The 17,327-nt window shown below is 39.2% G+C and overlaps 1 protein-coding gene across 1 annotated transcript in view; it reads right to left on the reverse strand.

The window, feature by feature from the left end:
• Positions 1 to 17,327, reverse strand: part of Atp6v0d2 (ATPase H+ transporting V0 subunit d2) — a 48,369-nt gene that overhangs the window by 8,614 nt on the left and 22,428 nt on the right. Inside the window, exons 3-5 of the mRNA XM_028781011.1 lie at positions 3,962 to 4,140; positions 1,976 to 2,055; positions 630 to 707 (exon numbers count right to left, since the gene is read on the reverse strand). Of these exons, the coding sequence (XP_028636844.1) occupies positions 630 to 707; positions 1,976 to 2,055; positions 3,962 to 4,140 (337 nt within the window). The remainder of the gene's footprint in view (positions 1 to 629; positions 708 to 1,975; positions 2,056 to 3,961; positions 4,141 to 17,327) is intronic.

The following is a 17,327-nucleotide window of genomic DNA, read 5'->3' on the forward strand; positions in this document are numbered from 1 at the left end:
AGAGAGAGAGAGAGAGAGAATACAAATATTCTCTAGATTTCAAAGGGCAAAATGAGGATTTAGAAAACATCAAAATGACAATTCATTTGTCAAGAGGATTAGAAAGCTATAGAGAGATGTCTGTCAAATACAATCTGAGCTGAACAGCAGCCTCACTTGTTGTCCACTCCCTCCAATGCAATTTAGATGTCAACCTTCTGTCAAGAGGACATCTGAGCACGGTGGGATTTTTGGTGATACAAAGAAGAATCAAAAGGCTGTAACACCAATTCCAGGGAAGATTTATTATTTACCAGTTGTTATTAGTATCCAAAATTTTTACTGAATTGTAACCTACTTTCTACTTATCCATCAGCATGAATCATAACCATGCATTTGTAGTCATTTTGTTTTGTTGATTTGTGCATTGCTAGAAATGGAACCCAAGGCCCCATATGTGTTACTACGTGTTCAGCCACCAAGCCACAATGCTGGCTTCTAAGAAAACAGTACTCTTAAGACATCAAATGACATTGTTTATTGAATTTTCAGGTGAATTCTAAGATAAAAAACAATACATCATGGTCAAAGCAAGGACAAGTATGTTAACTCATTATTTGTCAAAGACAGAGCCAAAGGCTCCTTCTTACCTCAAGAATGGGACACATAACTTCTGCCGTGACATCACCGTGATCTTTGCAGAATTTGTAGAATGCCTCAAGGTAAGACTTAGAAAGAAGGAAGATTTTTAACAATGAAATGAATAATTTTCATTCTAGAAACTTCTAGGTTATCTTTTTATAGCTTATAAAATGCTTTCCTGGTCACTGAATTGTTTCTACTATAGGATATTCTGCAGTGAATTTAATAGAGATTCAATATTCCCATAGCCAGACTGAAAAAGAACATCATAAAAGAACAAAATTGCACTTATTACAATGTCTAATTACTTAACAATCATTTTTTGTACTAGTTTTGGATTATTTTATGTAGTTGATTCCAGCTATTCTAACTAGAGTGCCAAGTTTTTCTCTGAGTTCTGTGAATGATTTAGTAACTCTGATATTAAATCTTGTAAGACACTTTGGCTTTGACTGTAGGAATACATTGGAAAAGCAGAATCTAGGTTGTAAGGTCAGACAGCCTGTGTTTGCATTCCAGTTTCAATACTTAACTAAGTCAATACTAAGTTGTTTCTACAAAGGAAAGCCTCCTCTCTCAGTATCCCTCAGGTTGATATGAGGAACAAGAATTGCATAAACCTTGTAGCTTTGCTACTAGATTGTGTGAATTAAGGTGAACTGCTTAGGACACTATGTTCTGTTGGTTATGTCTCAGGAATGCCTCCTTACAGCTCAAGTGTACAAAAGGCTGCATATAATAAAGTACTTTTGAGAGGACCGTGTATTTGAGCTTAATACACTATTTTCATACCACAGTAGTACATGTTAATTTATGATAGTGTACACTAGCAGATTTTGCTCAGCATATAGTACACAGTCCACTCTAATGGTGGTAACACAGTTCAGACAATCAGATCATACAGTGTTACAAATGACATAGAATCTACCAGATGGTAATGCTGACATGGGTTTAATTATCTGTACATCTGTACGTACAGAAAATTCTACAGCAGAGACAGACACTAAAAATAAAATGCCTACTGTGTATGGAGTTGCCTTTGATACAGTTTTTCTCACATATTTCTACCCATTTACTCTCATCTAACATTTTGCATTCTGGGCATTGGACAAAGAATAAAGGATACGGAAGAATAGGATATGCTATTTATTCTTAAAAATCTTGCTGGATAGGAGAGACTGACATACACGCATACAAGTAAAAAAAAAAAAGCCAAAACAATACAGGTAATATTCCAAATAGACGTTATTTAATAATTGCAGAAGCTTGCCAATGGGTAAAGTAGCTTTGTTAATAATGAACTCCAACTCTATTATATTGTGCAATCAAAAAATACATTTGGGGAAACCATTACCTTGTATAGTTTATTACGCAGTAATTCAATATTCAGTTCATCAAGAGTATTTTCAGACATACAATCTTGAAAGAATGGAGCTGAAAAAATAATCACAAGCCAGAGTACAAACCTGTTACTTATCAAGCGTTTACTGTGTGCAAACCCTAGACACTGCTTGCTGTTCCAAACAGTAGATACACATTACCGAATTTAATCTTCACAGCACCTTGGAAATAGTCTTTGAAGGCTCTTTCTGAAATTCCTCATATTCTATCATAACCTTATAGCAATATTTGCCATTTGCACCCTACCAGGCTCATTGTTTTACTAAAGCTATGTTTAAATTCATTTTAAAAATTGTTATACTACAATATAAAATGAGGATATTGGGGTAAACTAAATTACCCAAGTCATCGTACAGGGACCCAGCAGAGATTTGCTTCATTCGTACAGCTCATTCATTCTAGACTCACCTTGTTTCCATCAGGCTGTACTACCTGAGCCTCAGACACCTAAAGGCCCTTGAATATTTAACACATCTCTTTAAAGGGTAACCATTTTGACTCAGAGCATAGGTTCATGTGTAGGACATGTTCTCAGCATGAAAAATACCCTGTGTTTTACCCTGTTCTCCAAATCAATTGTTTTATTTTGTTTTTGATATTTTTATATGGATGAGTCTTTTGCCTGTACAATGCACGTATATTCTTTTGTGTGTGCCCGGTGCCTGCAGAGAAGAGAAGAGGCTGTTGGCTCCACTGTAACTGCAGTTACACACAGTTTGAGCCATTGTGTGAGTGCTCGGAATTGAACCCAAGTCCTCCAGAATAGCTGCCAGTGCTGGCTAATGGGACATTTCTTTAGCCCCTGCTCCCCAAATTAAAATAAAAGCTACTTTGCCAATGATCAACAATGAATTGCCACCATTCTAGATTTCCTGACAGTAACAGATAACGCATGAAAACTTCCCCTTTAACATTATGAACAATGGTATTATTATCAGCACAAAATTAAGTCATCTCATAACTGATCTAGATAATTTCATAGATGTTCCCAAGTGGCTCATAACAATGACATTTCTAAACTTCTTAAAACAAAATGCTCCCTAGATATGACCCGAATTAGATAGGAATTTAATATGAGAGGATAAAGAACTAATTGTATAAAACACAGAAAGGAAACCAAGTTTGAGAACTTACAAGCTCATTTAATTTCTGTGACCTGGTAGAAAGCATAAGGATTTGGAAGTTGGGATAGGAGCCTCAGCCCCTTCCCTAATCTGAACGGTTGTCAATGACAAAGATCAGATCCCCTCACTCGCCTTCATCTGAGTAACAAGAATGCAAGGTTACCTAACCTTATATGTTTTTCTGCTTGTGTGTTTATGTATATTTCTGTACATATGCATGGGTGCCCATACACACATGTGTGTGCATGTGTGTGCATATGTGTGTGTGTGTGTCTGTGTCTGCATGCACACAAGTGGACCCAGAGCACACGTTAGGTGCAATTCCTTAAGAGTCACCCAACTTGTTTTTGAGATAGAATCTTTCACTGGCCTGAAGCTTGCCAAGTTCAAGCAGTCCAGCAAGTTCTATGGCTCTCTGCCTCCTCAGTGCTGGAATTAGAGGAATGTCCCTCAACACTTGTGTTTTTTACACGGGGTCTCAGGATCAAACTCAAGTCCTTATGCCTGCAGGACAAGTGCTTTACCAATTGAGCAATCTCCCCAGGCCTAGATCCTACTTTTTGCTGTGTTGTGTTCTTTGTCTTCATGAACCAGGGTCTCTCTGTGTCACCTGACTAATCTCAGACGTTCTACCTTCCTGCCTTTGCCTTCCATATGCATATGTATGTGCCACCATGTCCAACTCAGATATTCTGTACACAGCTATGAATCTGAATAGTATAAAACTACATTCATAAAAATGTTGCATATTGAAGGTGAATTTGCTAATAACTCTGCTAATGTGCACAGGCCATTTCACAAATAAGTATTCATACCTAATGGTGTTTCGACCAGCACAGCCTTGAAGAGATCTGAGGTGGTCTCTGCAATGTTGACTGCTTCCATCTCTGTGAAACGGCCCAGTGGGTGACACTTGGCTAGAACTTCTTTCACAGATTTCTTTTGCAATGCCCCATTCATCAGTAGAATTATATTGTCTATCATATAGCTGCATCTGGAATAGTATTCAAGTGTTAGAAAAAGGATAACACACACACACAAACACACACACACACAAACACACATGCCTTGGTTGGGACCACAGGGCAGGCTCAAGCCTGCCTTTGCTGTGTCATGCTGGATAAGTGGAGGAGCTTCAGTGTTCAGAACAATGGTGGATGCTGAATGCTTTTCAACTATAGGGAGTGTTAGTGTTCTGGTCTGTATGTTTAATATTAAAATGGTAGTAGAGGTAAATACATACCTGGAGAATGTGATGCTTTTTAAAAGTTATTTTATTTGGTCTAGATAAGATCACTGTAATGTTGGTACTGCTAATATCTCCATTTTATAGTTGAGGAACCAAAGGCCCAGATAGATGCAAATATAGTCCAGAATAGCAGCTATAGCTAACAAATGGGAGAGTTGAGATTCAAACTCAGGTAGTCCGCTTGTATTATTTTGCTTTTAGTGTTTAGGACCACAAGTAGATTGAGGAGCTCTTGGATGGGAAGAGACAGTGTAGGAAGAAGACCATTTCTGTATGTGTAGATATTTTAGATAGAATGAATTATACCCAAGAAGATGCCAGGCAGCTTCAGAAGTGAAACCTAAAGACAGCTAGAGACAGGAAGAGGGCAGGTTAAAATGCTGACATGGCTTAAGCTCAGTCCTTAGAGAGTATGCATGCTGGCTAGTTTTATGTCCACTTGACACAACCTGGAGTCATCTGAGAGAAAAGAACCTCAATTGGGAAAAATGCTTCCATAAGACTGGGCTGTAGACAAACACATAAACATTTGTTAATTACTGATTGACATGGGAGGGCTGTCCCTGGGCTGGATGGTCTGGAGTTCTGTAAGATAGCAGGCTAAGCAAACAAGTAAGCAGCATCCCTCCGTGGCCTCTGCATCAGCTCCTGCCTCCAGGTTCCTGCTCAGTTAGAACTCCTGCCTTAGCTTCCCTCATGGAGTGACATTCAGGTTATAATAAACGCTTTTCTAACTTCATTGCTTAGATCATGGTGTTTTGTCACAGCAATAGAAACTCTAAGATAGTATGTAAATTGTTCACTGTGTACAAATAGAGGAGGAACCTCACCATTAAAGGGCTGAAGGATACAGAATAGAATGGCAAGATGGGAAGAGAGCCAGGGCAGTGAACTTCAAAAAGCTCTAGAAGGTTATAGAGTATCACTGAACATAGGCACATTAAGGTAGACACTGACATCGGCATCCATAGGCTACAGCAACTAAGAGGCCATCTGAGATGGTAAAAGCACTCAGTGAGGTATGCTTGTGGAAGAGTAAAGGAAGAAAGGCAGGCAGAGCCTGATCAGTGTATGTTTAAAGAGATTGGAAAAGAGAAAGAGAGAGAGAGAGAGAGAGAGAGAGAGAGAGAGAGAGAGAGAGAGAGAGAGAGAGAATTGTTTCAGCTGAGAGAGACAAGAGGGTGTGTCATGCCAAGGGGGGAGAAGCACTGTAGAAAGCGAGGTGGCAAATTAGAGGAGGGAAGGGACAGTCTGCTGATGAATGGACGAGGCCCTCTAACGATGGTGGAAGGCTGCATCATTGCCACAATATGATGTGAAAAGTGATGCCTTGCCATGGATTGCAGTGAACCTGGATGCTTGGAAATGCTACTGCTGGAACCCAGCGCATGGGTTACAGAGTTACTGAGTACCAATTCATTTCGAGCTGGAAAAGCAAGCCTTTTTTGTTCTGGAAAGTCTACAGTCTACCCCACTGAGAATCCTAACTAGCATTCTTGAAGGAGACAATTATCCCTTCATAAAAAGCACATGACCATAAAGTTTCTTTACCTCCCAAACAGCAGTATCAAATTTAGACTTTGTGAAATTTTAGAATCCACTTTCTCTGTTGAAAATGATTCTAGCATGGTATCGTTATTTAACTGTCCTTCTAGGCTCAAAAGAAATTACCTGATAAACAATTCACTACCACTCAATAGTCCTTGGTAAGCTTCGGGCACTTGGTGTTCCCCACAGCACCTCTGAAATGTAACAGCATATGCACAGCTGACATTCTGCAGCTTAAGTCAATAGTATGAAGATTTGCCCACATGTAATGTCCTGCAGAGGGTGCAGACATGCGTGTATTGTATGTGTGTATGTTTCTGCTACTATGGAAGTTGGCTTCCTATCCAAAAGAACAAGGGTAGTACTGATCAGATTGAATTTTATTTCAACTTACTTTTTGAGTGGATGTGTTTTTCAGGTGGGACAATAACAACAGTTCTCTTAGCATCCTTTAGGAAATGAATGATTGGGAGATATCACCTTCCTGTCCCCTCTGTCACTCTTTGCTCTCATTACACACATATACCAGGTTCGTCAACACCATCAACCGTTGGACATGGACAATGATCAAAAGACAGACTACTTTCTCCAACCATAATATCTGTAAAGCTCTCTGGTCATGAATAATATGGTGGCTAGCTTCAAGATGCCTGGTTATGTACCTAGTTCAAACTCCTGCTTTAAATAATTGTGCTCATAGGTACTGTCATAGCCAGGATCAGTACTGACTACTCAGGCAGAGTAATTTTCACTACTAATCATGGTCTATATCAATAACCCCATTTTTAGCCCCTTTCTAAATCTATACCTCTGGTATTAGCATCTGGGAAAATCATGAAGACACCTAAAATCATGTTATGGTCATTCTATTTCAAAACTAATTTAAGTTGTTAAAAGTAGGTTTTGCTAAAAGTAGGTAAATGCTAACATTTAGTGTCATGAAAGCCATATAGTGAGACCCTACTTCAAAATTCTAAGTAAATGATAGCCATAGTAGAGTTTTTAGTATGTGCAAGCATTTTTGCATGCTTTCCCTCAGGCCTCCAAACTGTCTACTGCAAAGATGTCATAGTTTAGGGCACTGAGGAATATGTGGCTTCAGGTCATCCTGCTTGAATCTGGCAGCAACTTGTTGGCAGTAATGACAACTTGCCTCTCTGTGAAACCTCTTTTCCATTCCAAGTATCCACCACTTCCTCAGGTTCCACATGCTCCCACAGTGCCGTGGAAAATAAACAACCTCTTTCTAAGCCAAGGCTTCAATTCCTTTATCCGGTTCAGATAAAACAACCAGCTCAAGCCAGACAATACTTCCAGCATTTCCCTTTGGTATCAGATTTCTTCTCTCCTCTTGGACTTTAACTGAAGAGTCTTGAAAACGTTATTTTGTACAATAACGGACCAGATCCTGAGCTCACTGGGCAGTGGCTGAAAGTCAGCTCAGAGTTATTATTTACTGAGCTAGAGAAACTTTCTTTGATAGATAACAGTTTTAATATTTCAGTGTCATTAACAGCAAACGTGAAATGGCTGCGGTTTGCTAAGTACTGTGAGTATGAAATAGAAAAACAAAAACAACAACAACAACAACAGAAAACACAAATGTTTTCTGGAAGGACTGTGAATGGATTGTGACCCGGTGCTCGATATGAAACTCCCAGAGAATCAATAAAAATGTTATGGGAGGGGGAGGGGTGGGAAAGATGAATGCTTTCTATGGAAGACACAGGTCAGTGATAGTCTCTAGTGTCTATGGCCTTAATAATCTGTGACATACTGATCAGGTGTGGTACAGGATGCCTCACTGCTAGTATCTGTCTTATAAGCAGGCTCAGTTTGTTGGTGAAAAGAAGAAAGATCCATTGCATCCTATCAAGTGTAGATGTTAACATAATTTAGCATCTTGGATGTTGACTTCATTTCTAGGCTAAGGTAGTATTTGCCAGGTTTCTCCCAAGTAAAGCTGCTCCATCCATTCCCTCCATGTTGTATCTTTTGAAGGTTTCTACAAGCAGCATCCCTGAGAAGTGGCGATGACGATTTCTCTCTTAGTACGAAGTATCTGCAATAGTTGCAGAATGTTTTCTACAAGGGAGATTGTTTCTCCATCACTTATTAATTAATTCAATCATTTGTTTGCACTGATATTAAGCCACGGTGTTTATTTTCTACCTGGGATGATAGCGCAATGCTACTTCCTTTATTTTGGGCACAGATCGTCCCAGCTTTGGCTACTCTGAGCTCTTTCACTTGGCCCGAGGTTCTTTTCACATGCCTGTGTCATTGTGGTTTGGTTCTTAGCACTTCCTCCATTTCTGGCACTATAAAGTGGTCCAGGCTAATTCTGCACATTTCCTGTCCCAGGCCTAGAATCAGCTATTTTTCTGAGGAAACATTTTGCTCCTATTTTCGAACAAATACTGCTAGAGCCAACATCTGGCTACTAGTTGGGTTTGCTAAAAGGATGCCATTTCTGCTAGACCTTCTCAGCTGAGAGAATGAAGCACCTGTGTGTGTTCTAGCCAAAAGATCCACTGTAATTTCAACTCAGTACCTGCTACTCAACAATATCAGCCACAGCTTTCCTTCTGTTGTAGAAGCAGAATATTAGCGGATTTTCAGTTCTAAAGAAATATGTTTCATGAGTTTCAAATCTATGGTCCTGAGAAGATGGTCTTCGCTTCTTATAAACACACATAGTTTTATTATGGATGTATGATGTAAAATAAAATAGATGCATGTTTTTAAATTTATACATTGTTTTTCTGAAGATTGAACCAGGATTCTGAGATGCCATAGCTGTCCTGTGTCACTGAGCCATGCCGCCAGCTGCGATCTGAACTCTGATACTTCTTTTTGGTGCTCCTTTTTCCACAGGCATCAAATCACAAGGCCCATAGCGGCACCCAACCCAAATGCTCCTGATATGTTTCTCTTCTCTTTCTAATCTCTATTCTTTATCGGCAGCACCACTGCTGTCACTCTTAAAATGACAGTGACCTCCTTTTGCCATCAAGGTCAAACATACACTTCCATTCCTTGTGTACAGGCATGTTTGAAATTCGTCTATGATTACTTTTTCAGCAGAAGATAAGATAACTAAAATGAAAGTATGTATTTTAACACGTGGGGATATAGCCCAGTGCTGGAATACTTGCCTAGCATGTACCAAAGTCTGGTATGTGACCCACAGCACAGAAGGGGGAAAAAGTGCATGTTTTAGAAGCGAGAGTAGAGCAGACCTCTGAAGAATGTTCTTGAGGGCAGAAATGAGACTTAGTAAGATACACTGGGAAAGGTAGGAGTGCTATAAGGTAGATTCCTCAGATTGAGTGGGGTGAGGATGGCAAAAGGAAGTGCCTGGGTATGGTGAGAGGAGCAATGGTTGGAGGGGCTACGGTGGGAGGGGCTAAGCAACCCACCCATTTTTGAAGGCACAGTGGAGTAGGGTGCAAGACTGAAGGGAGTACGTAAGCAAGTATCAAAACAGGGAAATAGAGCATTCTTTTAAACAAAGTTAGCATTACAAGACAAAAAGGGAAAGGCTTCGTAGGGCCACTGGGCAAATTAAAGTAAACCATGCATATCAAAGCAGTTTGTAAATCATAACAAGGTTGTCACATTAGAAGGAGCCGAGGCTTGGGAATAGATAAACATGATTCGAAGGCCAGTTCTGCCACTTAAAAGCCGGTTCACAAGTGCTCCATTTCCTCAGCTTAAGAACGGAAATATTTATTCAATTTTCAATGGTTAGCCTCAGGATTAGTAATAATAATAATAAAAAAAAAACACAGGAGAGTGCCTTCCATAAAATAAGGCCATGTACTTTGAGAAAAGATTTCCCTCTAAATTGGTCTCTGCAGGCCTAGAAGTAGAAAGTCAGAAACCCTATCTTTAATATGAAAAAGTTTACATAAACTTTTATTAAGCTTGAGGTTCCCTCATATGTGGCTTTATATTTACTTCTCACTAAAAGAACACTTTCCAAATTCACCCTTTCTCTTGGTAAATGGATGGAGGGGATAAGAAGCTGAGCGATGCTGTAGAAGGATGAGACATTCAAAAGACTATGAGTCATGGGAGGGGCGATAGTTCAGGGGCTTTTAACTGAGTTTAATTCATCCTTGAACTCCATAGTGAAGAGAGGAAGCCAACTCCTGAAAGTTATCCTTTGACATCTACACGAATGTACCTCTAATCACACATGCACATACTAACAATAAAGAAAATAAAAATTCAAAACGAACATTAGACAGTTATGTTTTGGGGAGATTAGCTTCAAATGTTTGATATATAAATATTCTGAAAAACCAGTTAACTCTCTCTGTTTCTCTCTCTACCTGTTTCTCTGTCTATCTCTTGTTTCTCTGTCTCTCTTTCTCTTTCTGTCTCTATCTTTCTCTGCCTCTCTCTCTCTCTCTCTCTCTCTCTCTCTCTCTCTCTGTGTGTGTGTGTTTGTGTGTGTGTGTGTGTGTGTATCCAGTTCTGCACCTTTGAACCTTACACGTGTTTGGGTGTTCATTGTTCTAGACAACATCTTTTTAAGTAAAAAGTTCAATGTATCTATGTCTTTGGCAATAAAATTGTTAACTTTGAAGAATATTATTAGGGAACATTATATGCATATGTGACAATGTTACAATGACCCCATTATTTTGTGTAATTAAAATATGCTAATATAAAACACCCAAAGCAAAAACAACAACAGTGCTTGCTAGTGGCTGCCTTCAATCACAGGCACTTTTGTATGTAAACTTGGACTTACATTTTTAAATAAGCATTTCAAGAGTCAGTCTGAATTCCTCCCTTTGATCTCAGAGGAACAGCATATAACTTGGTGATGATACTAGATATATATTCTAAAGGCACGGTATGGTTTGATCTTTATGACATAGTTATTCTGTGTTTGGGGGTGTGCATGCTATGGTGTGTTGGGGTCAGAGGACACCATCAGGGAGTCAGTTCTCTGCTTCCACTGTGTGGATTCTCGGGATGGAACTCCAGTTATCAGGCCTGATAAGACAAGTATCTTTGCTCAGCAAGATCTTGCCAATGTGAAAGGCATGGCTCTACGTCAAGCATGAGCTACAGTTCCTTTCTACCTAACAGGCCACATCAGAATCTTCTATCTGGAGAGTATAATGCCCTGTTATACTCAGTGGCAATATTGTCTGAGGTGGTCAGAGTTCATAGATGTGTTGACTAGGCCATGTTTGCACCTATGGGGAATAGAGAAAGAAACAACATATATTTTCAGATGTAACTGTTTACTAAGAAAAGTTTGTTGTGTGTGTTCTGTTTGATACCTTTTAAAAATACATTTCATCCCCCAATAAAACTCCTTAGTGAAAGGTACTGGATCACACATAATGGGCTTCCCAATCATTCAGTTTGACACAGACAGTAATGACCACATTATATCTTTCCAACTTAATAATTTTCAAGTGAAGATTTAACTTGACGAATGTTTAATCAAGTCATGAAATTGCTCATTCCAGCACTAACCCAATGTGCTCAATAGGGAAGCCCTGACATTTTGTATGACTTGCAAATGCGCTGCTGAGATTCAGCACACACACAAATATTCTGCTCCCTCTGCATTTTCGGTAACTTTTTTTTTATTTTCCATTTCTCTGAAGTTTCTCCCTTTTAAAATAGAGGAAGTGAAAATTAGGTTTTCAGAACTATTGAATTTTGTTGTCACATCCTTTTTTCTTTCTAGCAGAATAAAATACTGAAAAATTGCTCTGCATTAGCCTTGACTGTAATGATAAACATCAAAACAAGAAAGTTGCTAACTGTGTATTGTCCAAACTCTAGAACTCTTAAACTCTTTAGTATTTAAGAGAGTGCCCAGGCTTGCTGAAAATTCCTCAGATTTATTTGCATTTTTCTACACTAGTGTTGTGTTCTGTGCATTTTCTAGAAGCATAAAGATGCTAAAAGTTCCAATACCTCTAATCTTTTCAGGCTGTGGTCAGATGCATTCACATTTTAGCTTTTGAAATGTTTCCAACTCAGGGATGGAGAGATGTTCCAATGGATAAGACCATTTGCTGCTCTTGAAAAGGACTAGGATTCAGTTCCCAGTACCCACTTTAGGTGGCTCACAGCTGTCTGCCAGTCCCATTCTAGGGAGATCTGACACCTTCTTCTGGCATCCTCTGGAACTGAGCATGCACATACATACATGTGGGTCCTCACACATCCACATACAATAAAAATAAATCTTTAAATGTCTTCACCTAGAAGTGGTCTTCATCTGTCTGTCTGTTTACTTTCTGTCTCTGTCTATTGGTTTCTATGCATGCACACTGGCAGAACCAGTGATGATAATAAAGAATACTTAGCACATTCATTCACAAATCTTCATTAAATGTTTAACGGAACATGCAATCTGGAGTCCACTATTCATTCTGTCACTTCTGTGTGCTATTAAATAATTTCATATGTTCACTTGATACATAGTGAGCCATGGTTCTTACCCATCTGTGAAGACAAGGACTTTACCAATATTTTTTCTTTTTCTCTTTCTTTTCTGGTCTTACAGCAGAACAGAGATAAAATGAATTTTCCCCCTCTATAATCACACAACTGTGTGAACTGGTAGTGTTAACAAAAATAAAGGAAATTAGCTGACTGCCAGGGGTTCCTTCTCTCCAAGTGATAATTGCCCATTTCCTATATTTTCTGTAACTTTTCTATTCACAGAATAATTATAATATTAAAGAGATGACTCCAATGTTTCATATAGGCTAGATGATATGAAACATTGGAGTCATAAAATAAAAATAATCATAAATATACAAAAAAAAGAGTTGCGGCCTCTCTCTCTCTCTCTCTCTCTCTCTCTCTCTCTCTCTCTCTCCCTCCCTCCCTCCCTCCCTCCCTCCCTCCCTCCCTCCCTCTGGCTCTCCATCTTTCCCCCTCCCCACTCTCTTTCTATTTTTCTTTCTGTTAGTAATCAGGCACCCCCATGGCCAGCCTTATGAACATGGAGACAATAGGACTATCAGGCACCTCTGTGATCAGCCCCTAGGGTCACAGGGACAACAGCTGCCCAGAGGCGACACATTCCCATTGTCAGCTCTATCTCTATCGAATGTCCTCCTTTGCATGCACCATAGTTTAGATTAAAAGGCCATGCTTTTCCTCCCCCCTCTCCCCTTTTCCTTCCTCCACCCAGAGGCAGCGTCTGAGCCCCCTTACTCCCTCCCTCTTAATAAACCTTTCACATGAGATCTGTTTCACAGTGTGATTCTGTTTGATTTTGTGGCATAGTTTCCCCTCTCTTTCTGTCCTTCCTTCCTTCCTTCCTTCCTTCCTTCCTTCCTTCCGTCTTTCTTTCTTCCTTCTGCCTCTCTCTCTCTCTCTCTCTCTCTCTCTCTCTCTCTCTCTCTCTTTCCTTCTTTCTTTCATCAGTTAAACATACTGGGTGCATCTACCGTAGCCAGATTCCCGCTGTAAAAATTGGCAGCGTTTCATCTTTAGTATTTAATTATCACTTAGAGCAGGTTTTGTAGATTCTTGTTCTTTCTTTTCTTTTTCTTTTCTTCTTTTTTTTTTTTTAGTGTCTGACACAGAGAAAAAATAAATCCCAGTGGATAGGAGAGGATCTGGAGAAAATCACAACCTACTAATATTAAAGTATAAAAACTAAATGTCTTTATATAAAGCAGTTTCACCTCTGAGAATCTAAAGAAATTATGTCACATGAAAAGGTAGATGTGGATACAATGACATTTGTTACAGAATCACAAAAAGGAAGTATTAAATAAATTACAATGCACCCAACATAATATAATAAGTTATTCACTGTAAAATGCATATCAACATGTGTTTATTTGAAAATCTGTAATGAATATGAGACAACTTACAGATGTGTATGGTGCACAATTATTGTCTGAACAAACAATAAAACTAGTGATATAAAATTTTTCCTATAAATAAATGTGTGTATATATGAAACTTTTCACATGGAATATGTAGAAGAGACATGATCAAAACATATTCATCGTTACCATAAACTTCAGGACTGGCATACTTGGTATGTCCCCTTATTTCTAAAAGCCTAATAATGCCACACAGTATGCTTAGTTTGAGAATAAGGTAAACCCAATCCAGTTAAAGCGTTTAGAGATGCTTTAAGTTGTAGTGAGTATCAAATTCTAATTAAAAACTAATTTTTAAAAGCACATTGCTTCTTTGAAGAAAAAAAAAGAAAAAGAAGAAGAAGATAAAATAAAACCAGGACAAGAGCTATCTGGATCACCAAGGTAGATGTCAATCTGTATCCTGAGAACCAAGGTTATGAAACAGCCTCAAATCTCTCTAAGTAATTGTTAGGAAGAGAGATACTTTGGAAATCAGGTTACCAGGATCCACTCTGCCCCCTGGTGGATAGTTGGTGGTTAGGCCGCTCCTGGACAAAGCCCAGAGGAAAGAGTGTGCCTTTGGCCCAGATTTGTATCCCATTTGAAGATCTGTTGAAGGGATGACCTCCTAAGCTCTTCCACATCCACTACCTTAGCATCCTTAATCCTCAGACGGAACTTTTGCCAATTTCCGGTTAGCATAAGCAGCTCAGCAACAGTATTAGTGTTTCCATTTTCATTGCTGGATTCACCCGGGCCTCGCCGCTTCTGCACAGATCATAGGCTTCCATCTGGTTTCTGGCTACAGCATGGGCCATGGACATCAGCATGTACATTAGTACAGACCTGCAGACATCCCCATGGCCTTTGGTGGCAACAGGGACCACGGGCATCAACACAGCCCTAGATGCAGCGTGGTTGAACATTTCTGAGTGAAGATACAATGGATGTGTTTATCAAACTTGTAAGCACATAGATTTATGCGGTGACTTTCACGAATCTGTGATTTATGTAACACCCCAGGGAGCCCATATTTAACCACATCCCATTTTCCCTTGAAATTATTAAACATCTTTAAACCGAAGACCCTGCATTTGTTTTGTACTTGCTATCACAAAATACATAGATGATCCCTTCTTACAAAACTCACAACTCTGTATTGTACAAAATGACATTTCTTTATGAGATAGAAACCAAGGCTTCGAGTGAATGAAGGACTTTTTCTTGGGGTCCCAAAGAAGGATAGTGTAGAACCATGTTGGAGCCACGGGGTTGTGAGAATTTCCCATCCTGCAACAGGTTCACCTGCAAGGCTTATTAAACAAAATGCAGATTCATGGACAGGCTCCAGTACTCACTAAACCATACCTCCTTTTGGAAGTACAGTCTTGGAATCTGTTCCTTAAGTAATTCTTCCTCAGTTAGAACAGCAGTTCTAATCTTAGAATCTTATGTAAACCTCCACTGCACGCTTAATACATGTATTATGATGATCAAACAAATACTGCACAGTTCGGGCAGAACAGATTTTGATTCTGCAGAATAGCACTGGTGGTTTTCAGTTCTTGAATGACTGGGGAGCCTTATCAGCATCTGCAGCTGACACTGTTTAGGTACATCCCTGCTTCCCACAGGATTACTGGAGACAGACACCTTTGAGACAGAGGCATCTAACTGTAAGACTTTGGGAGGACTTTTCTGGCTGTAAACTCAGAATCAGGATTGAAGAATGCTGTTAAGGTAAACAACTTTGCACTACCGAGGCAAAGTCTGACATAAACAACTCAAGAGGAAGACTGACTAATTCTCCACTTCAGAGAATTCTCTCCTCCATGGTGGGAAGGCAGTGGCAGAGTGGAGCTTTACCACTCACACTAGCCTGGGAGCTGGGTAAGCCACAGTTGTTCACACAGGCTCAATCCAAACTTCTTAGACCCTTTGTGAATTGAGAAAGGCTCAACAGAAGTAACCATTGTCTACTTACCTGGGTGACATTCATGTGATCATCCCAACGCATGTCTAACAGCTGACATTCTGAAGCCAGGAAGAAGTCAGGAAAGGCAAACCCTTAGAGACACACCTCCTACTTCCTTCAACCATACCCAGATCCATCATCTTCTAATACTTTATTCAAAATACCAATGCATGATATATTAATTTCTTCCATGGATTGAACTGTTGATTATATCAAAGCCCTTAAGTTCTAGACATTGATGAAAAAACTCATCTTTCACAGACATATCTCCAGGTTGCTGTACTTATCTCTTGGCATCTGTTAATCCCATCCAATTGATAGTCAAGATTAATTGCCAATATTGTCAGTCAATCTCAAAATATTACTGGAAGTTTGAATGTGAGAACAGGAGCATAGTATGTACTAAGCAGAGTTTAGAGAAAGGGAAACACAAAGCTTATCATACCTAACTTGTCTGGAACCAGGCAGAAGGCTCTATAGGCATGGAAAAATATGTTAGAACATTATTTATGATGGAAAAAACTGACAGTGAATGCAGAAAAGCTAATATCCTAATTTAACAATAATTTTAGTTCTTTAAAAATGAATAGAAAGAATGTAGAAAGATGTCAAGTCATTGTGAGATTAATGGTAACTTATTTTCATTATAATCTTTCATTCACATTGAATTTTCGGTTTTTTAAATCTAATAGGAAGAATTAAATTCTTACAAGTCATTCTTTCCTCTTGCTTAGGCTGCCTAGGAACCACTGCTGCATGCTTTTCCTAAGTCATAAATCAAGTTACTAAATTCAAAGAAATTCAACTACTGGAAGTATCTACCTCTTTCTTATCTCAGCTGTAAAGATTTCCAGTACAAGTTGAAACAAAAATCCCCATTTTCTATGCTTTAATTCTCATCTCCTGAACACATCTTTTACAATATCTCCCTAAATACATCATTCTATTTTGCAAAGTAGGAAGGATAAACAGGTAAATAAATAAATAAATAAATAAATAAATAAATAATCAGAATCAAACTCGGCATATGTAGAATACAGCTGCTTAGAGCACAGTACTTGAGACTTAGTTACCAGCCATGCAGACTTAGGCCAATTATTTGTCAATGCCACAGCAAGTAAGTATGATGGCGGCATTGGCAGTTATTGAATGCGCTCTGATGCAACAGTCCTAAGGACTCCCCACTAGCCAGATGAGAAAAGAACATAAAGTCATAGACATTAAATTGTATAGCTATTCATCCAGCTGTGTTGGGAGCCTTCAATCATTCTGTCTCATGGTCTCACAGCAGGAAAGTACTCCTTGTCTTATAGGGTGGTGACTATCAAGTGAGGGGTACAGACTGGCACCCAAGAAGTACATGAACATGAGCATCTCTGTGAAAGACCTCCTTTCTTGGCTTTTACTTGGATCAAAGCCCTGAACCTGGCCATGCTCTTTTCTTATTCTAGCCCCTCCTTCCTCTTTATGTCTGGGTCCAGACCCACAAGAAATGAGCTCGTATTTCTAAGCACACACTCTTTTCATGCCTGTTC

The sequence above is a fragment of the Grammomys surdaster genome, unplaced genomic scaffold (genome assembly GCF_004785775.1).
Source record: "Grammomys surdaster isolate TR1022 unplaced genomic scaffold, NIH_TR_1.0 97, whole genome shotgun sequence".
Lineage (NCBI taxonomy): Eukaryota > Metazoa > Chordata > Mammalia > Rodentia > Muridae > Grammomys > Grammomys surdaster.